Below are 6,000 nucleotides of genomic sequence, written 5' to 3' on the forward strand. Positions count from 1 at the left end.
TTCACGTGCCAAAGCTAAACTTGGGGCATGTGGTGCACCGAATAAGGAAGCGAGCGGTCATTGCATATGAGCAATTATTTTTTTTTGCGTTTGGAAATTTTTTGCGAGTAGAGGAGTATATGAGGGGATGTCTTCTTTACAATGCTATTATGCATCCGAACATGGCCTTATTCAATGAACAGCTGAACACCTTTTCCACACCCTTTCAACACCCTAAGAAAAACCAAGGGTGTTGAAGTTGATCAACACCCTTTTTTTCAAACAAAAAGGGCGTAGAGCTAGGAAAAGGGTGTTGAGACTCAAGAAAAAGGGTGTAAAGGCCTTCCAACACCCTTTTTCTATTTATGCTACACCCTTTTTGGCTAAAAGGGCGTAAAAAAGTTTAGTGTGCCACTACGGAAAAAACATTGCCGGCGTCGCCCCATTCCTTGCAAAGCCGGTCCTGTGCGGATCGCGAAGAGTCGGAGCTAGGCATCAGCTTCTCAATTAAGCAATCTTTCGAACAAAGGGAACAGTCAGCTGCTAATAACCGACAACAGTGAAAATGGAAGACCAAAACAAATTCTAGGGCTTCAGGGCTGTTGGCTTTGGCAAAAGGCATTACGATTCCCTGTAATCATATGCAAGGTAAAACAGTTTTTGAAACCTTGCTGAACGCTCGAACGTGTTGTTTCACATCACTTTACAATGTCAAGGCATGAAAGTTTGCCGACATGCACTATGGGCTGCAAAAACTGTAGGTTGAGTTCCAAATAACCCACTCTGTATATAGGCGCGTGCTGATTTCATACCAGGCATCTAACCAGTATGGAGGTTTGTTGAGCTAAACGAGCCACGTCTACGTTAAATATACAGTAACACTATGTTTGTTCAGACCTGGAGGGATATTTCAGTACATTTTCCACAGCCATATCTTCCCGATATTCGGATATGCGTTATAGGAAAACTGCACTCAAGAGTAGGAGGAGTACGAGGAGGAGGAGAAAATTTTATTTACAATTTAATCGAGCTGCTTAGTGGGTTAGGTCCTCAGTCCAGGACAAGAGAGTAAAAGTAATTTTCTTTAATTCATAGAACGCCATCCCGAGTAGAATAGGATTTGTTCTTTGCGCCTGCAAGGGTTGGAATGCAATAAAGAGCTACTTGGAATTATTCTTCCGTTTCGATTCTTGTAATATATGCAGGTATACTATTTATTGCGTTAGTTAGCGAGTATATTATGCCTTCAACACCGTAATCATGTCATCATTTTTCGAGTTGAGAGTCAGTTCGTTATGATAACGATATGATTACGATAGAAATTCGGAGTACAAAAGCCGCCTTCGACTACTGTGGACAACGTTGTTTAGGGCGCGATCGAGGTGGCGTTGCACAAACCTTCTCATTCTATTTGCATGTGCATAAACAAAGCACGCTGCGGATAGGCACCTTTTTGCACGCAGCCGTAATTAAAGCCAATTTGTGAAGAAGCAATGTATGCCATACAGCACGAAGGAAATATCCACACGACCTTTGTGAGCCTCCCAAACATCACGTCACAAACATCTTATTAGGGGGTAATAAGACGTTTGTGACGGCGCAGAAAAATAATGCGTTGGGCAGAAAAAAAAGCAAGAAGCATTAATCTGATACAAAACAACGTCAAAGAAAGAAATAGAAGAAAGCCGCTTTATTTCCGGCTGTACGATGCGCGTGTAGGGGCCGCTGCTTGGTACGTAGTATTAGACTGTTGAGTCTTCATAAGAGCATCTAAAAAATACTGCAGGGAACCCTACGCATTTTGAATACTTATCGAGAAGCTCTGATCGCTCATCCTCACGAATAAGCTAGAAAGGACGAGTTACACACGATCTTGTGACCGATGCTCTGAAGAAAGTTGTTCTCTATCTCCTCGTGTGTTGCAAACTTGTGGGGGATACAGCTTCAAATTATTCAGATGCGTCAGAAGCTGGCAAAATAACTGAATCACTAGAAATACGCTTTTTAATGCACTACAGCAACAAAGCGGGCGATTTCTAGCAGAGACACTGCTGCCCCTCACAAGCGTAGTGTAGCAGACGATAGCGGCGCGAGTCCCTAATTTGACGTCAGAGCCAGGGGGCGCCACTCAAACATCTCACCGCCAATATTTAGTAGTTTTGAACATTTATGCCTATTTAGACGTGTCGTTTAAGAATTCTTTTACTGTTGGCCGGGCGGCTGAATCGGGAGACAGACAGGAAGACAGACAGACCAAAATTTTCGGGTTTAATTAGCACCAAGAAACAGTATCGCTCTTGATACTTTTTGTCTTCTAGGGCTCTGATGCGTACCGGGAGGCAGTCTACACCTGCGTTGCCAAGATGGCATCGATCCTTACCGTCGTTCTCAATCCGGTAACTACAACACCTGACCCCACGGGTGGCGTCTGCTGCGGGCACTTATATAAAACTAGAAATACTTTAGAAAAAGGAAGTGAGCTGGTTACCTGCATTTGCCTACTTTGTGAAATATAGTACAGCGACAGCTATTAATGAATATTACACCGCTTCCCGTTTTATGCCGAGCCTTCCGCAAACAACCACACTAACGCCTGCTATAAAAGCTTTACAGAACGGGAGTGTAAGGAATGAAATCAACTTCACGCAGGAAGACATTTAAGTATGATCGTAACAGAAAAACAAGCTCACTTGGAAACTATACGACAAAATGGTCGCCCACTTTGGCCTCCAAATGTGGCCGAGGGCATAAAATCAGGATGTGAAGCTTCGGGTAGAGCAGTCAAGCGAACGAGGTAGCGAGGAAACAAGAATACCAGCCACTCTTTCAAACACAACGCCCGCACATTTTTATCCCTCTTAGCCAAATTCCCTGCGTGGGTGTAGGCCATGCATTATGGTGTTAATATGTAGGATGAACTCTGAAAACTTTTATTTTGTGGGTACCGGATGAATTCAAGTATCCTATCTAAACTTAAAATTTGCCGCTTAGACGTTTGTCACCAATACTATGCTCGAGTAAAGAATAACATATCTAGAAAAGCAATAAGTGAAAGTGAAGGCAGCGACGAAGACAGGCGGTGAGTTTATGCGCCGACTTTCACGTAATACCTTCAACACAATAAAGTCCGCGGACTTGTCAACATTCTTTGAAAAACAGCGAAATGAACTAGAGATTTTTTTGTAGAATTGCATTCTTCGACAAGACAAACCGCACGCGACCCGTAAGTGAATTGCATAGGCCTGGACTTGCTTTGCAGAAGTTGGGGTTTCATTATTATAACAAAATCTTTAGAAACGATATGAGACCACTATTCCATTGAAAGCTTGGCTGCGGGAAATATACAGCCGTCTGAGGTACATTGTTAGACCAGTGTGTAAATATTTTCAACACACGTCTACAACGTATTGTGCAGAAAATACCTTGGGCTAACGCTTGTTCCAGCAATGCAAATCCGTCTAAAGTGTTCTGGAAGCACACTATGCGGGTAGAAATTGTTGTAAATGTTTATTAATTCCAATACACTGTATTTTCTCCGTCTGTGATGCATGGAGTTCAACTTCTCTGAATTAAACCGTTTTTGTTGTTGTTGTTGTTGTGCCGATTTCTGAACAGCAATAGTCACCAAACGGTCAATAACGAGTGCTTTTTCTCTCCATTCTAATTGTTTTGTAAACTCCAAGACCGAAGGCAAGACTTAATAGACCTATTGAGGCCTATTGAGTAGACTAATTCACACTTTTTCTTGATTGAAATCCCTATCTATCCACACTTTCAATTGAATGGTGGCGGCTTTTTCATCTCGTTAATCTCAGCCCGTTAATCTCTATCTTCCCTAGTACTCTGCAGGTTCTCTCCTAAAGTGCTTTCCGAAAGGGTATTTCTCAACAGCTAAGAGCTTCCGTTAAGTTATTTTTTTGGCGATAATATCATTTTAAATGGCTATTTTATGTTTCAGGAATGGATAGAAAAAAAGAATATGGAGAACCCCAGAGGGCTGTACTATGATGGCGTAGTAAGTATAAAGTTTTGTGAGACGCGGCCACATCAAAAATGCAAGGTGATGTGACAACCAGTAAGCCTTCTACCCTGAATACGACACATTCCTAAAAGAAAATAGAAACGATAGTGGGCACCTTCCAACCTGGAAAACCACATGCAAATTACGATTCCATCAAATCGATAGGAAATCTGCTACATTTTCCCGTATTTTTTGTGGCATCGGCATTTTTAGTGTGGTGCGAATAGGTTGTAGCATGCAGCAAAAGAAAATTCAAAGCCCCTTTGGATAACAAAAAAAAATGGTTGCAGCGCGAAGCTTTCTTTTGCCGCAAACTGAGTCAAATCAAAGTCCAATCTTGTTAGGTATTCGTTCACTGCCGCCTGAGTCAGGACTTTCATGATGATGATGCCCTTGAAGTGTTCGGCCGCTCGGCAGTACTGGCCAGGGATAAAGTGCTGGCTGTGCACCGGCGCTTGATGTGCTTTTGTGGAAACCCATTGCGTAAGTGGTCTTTCCTTCAGAGAGTTTTTGGCGCAGCGATTTGGATTTAGGACTTTGACTTTGGACTTTGACGACCTTGGCTTTTGACCAGAGAATACTTCACCTTTGAAGCATGTTTTATTTAACCATATATCAGCATCATGGTCAGAGAAAGTTGGTTTTCCTGCAGTGCGTGTTGGCGTAACATCAGAAGCCACCAGTGAGGCAAGGAAATAAGAAACCACAGAAATTTCTCCCAAAAAATATCCGTATACCTGCCACGAAGAGGAGTCGCCATGTCCTCTGAGAAAAGCATTGAAATGGCTTTTACTCCCAAGCATATGAAGTGATATATACTAGTCATTTTGCGACCCTATCCTGCACTATGTATGCGTACCAAAATCTTATGGAACCGACATATTTCCGGCATTTTGGAGTTAAAATGGTTCCTCCTCAAATATCCGCGATGTGAAGTATCGTCGTATAGTTTGCTGTTAGTCGGTGAAGCAGTGGCGGCCGCTTCTTGCCCTGCGAATCCATGTAGACGGCGTACGGAGTTGCAGCGCCCCGGTCCCCGAGGAGCTAGGGAGCAGCTAGATGCGGTCGCCTCCGTATCTGCATCGGCCTCTCGAGGGATTTTGTCGTGCTAAGAGACTGTTACAGAAACTCTTTTTCAAGCCCAGTTTTTGCTCATATGTGTGACGCTTGCCTGCGCCCGCAAACTAATTCCACGGTTTGTCCAAACCACAACCAATTCGGCGAATCGGTGATTGAGGGCAGATTCCGTCCCTGATCGTTCGACTCACTATGTGTTGCTATATATATACTGGCACACCCATGTATCGTCTGGAACTAGTGCTAGTAATTGCCACTCTTTTCTTGCAGAAATGCGCCAGAAAGAACAAAATATTCACAGAAGACCCAGCGGTTAGCCTCTTTGGAATACGATGGGTCCGAGACACTCTTTTTTAGGGGAACGGGCTAATAAAAAGGAGTTTTTCCTACGCCGTTGAAATGCGTCTAGCTGAATAAATCACCGTACGAAAATCAAGAATACATTTTTTTGCGTGCCTCACCCTCCCCCTTCACCCCACCCCAATGAATAAAAAGTTCGAATTGACAAATGTTTTTTTGTTTCGTGAGGTCAGAAATATGCTTTAATAGCGGGGAAAGTTTGGATGATATTGTCCACCGCAAACAAAAAGCAGCGCAAAAGTACGTAAAGTTAAAAACTACGCAAAGAGCGGAGCTACAAAAGTTCTCGCGGAAGATGCAAAATACCCTTCGCAAGAAACGCGGCAGCCCAGAGACCTACTGGCCGCCTGTTGTAAGCACCTGGACACAAAAAGGCCGGGCGGACGCCCGCCATCTGGTTGAAGTAGCGCAGGTTTCTGTCACTGCCGCTTAACACCAAAAAAACGTCGCGTATGGCGACTGTGAAGGTTTTCACGATTCAAAGTAATAGCGTACGCTTACTCTTTGCGGCAGGCTACGTACGCTATGCCAGGCCTCTCAGAGTGAGAGAGAATGAGCTGTTC

General features: G+C 43.6%; 1 protein-coding gene across 1 annotated transcript in view; it reads left to right on the top strand.

Annotated features, from left to right (window-relative positions):
- Nucleotides 1–5,493, top strand: part of LOC144167137 (uncharacterized) — a 41,248-nt gene extending 35,755 nt beyond the window's left edge. The window contains exons 4-6 of the mRNA XM_077696507.1: nucleotides 2,298–2,375; nucleotides 3,938–3,994; nucleotides 5,348–5,493. Coding sequence (XP_077552633.1) covers nucleotides 2,298–2,375; nucleotides 3,938–3,994; nucleotides 5,348–5,434 — 222 coding nt within the window. The 3' untranslated portion in view covers nucleotides 5,435–5,493. The remainder of the gene's footprint in view (nucleotides 1–2,297; nucleotides 2,376–3,937; nucleotides 3,995–5,347) is intronic.
- Nucleotides 5,494–6,000: the final 507 nt, after the last annotated feature.

The sequence above is a fragment of the Haemaphysalis longicornis genome, unplaced genomic scaffold, assembly GCF_048455015.1.
Source record: "Haemaphysalis longicornis isolate Haplotype H1 unplaced genomic scaffold, Haemaphysalis longicornis Haplotype H1 scaffold_2, whole genome shotgun sequence".
In the NCBI taxonomy this organism is placed as follows: domain Eukaryota; kingdom Metazoa; phylum Arthropoda; class Arachnida; order Ixodida; family Ixodidae; genus Haemaphysalis; species Haemaphysalis longicornis.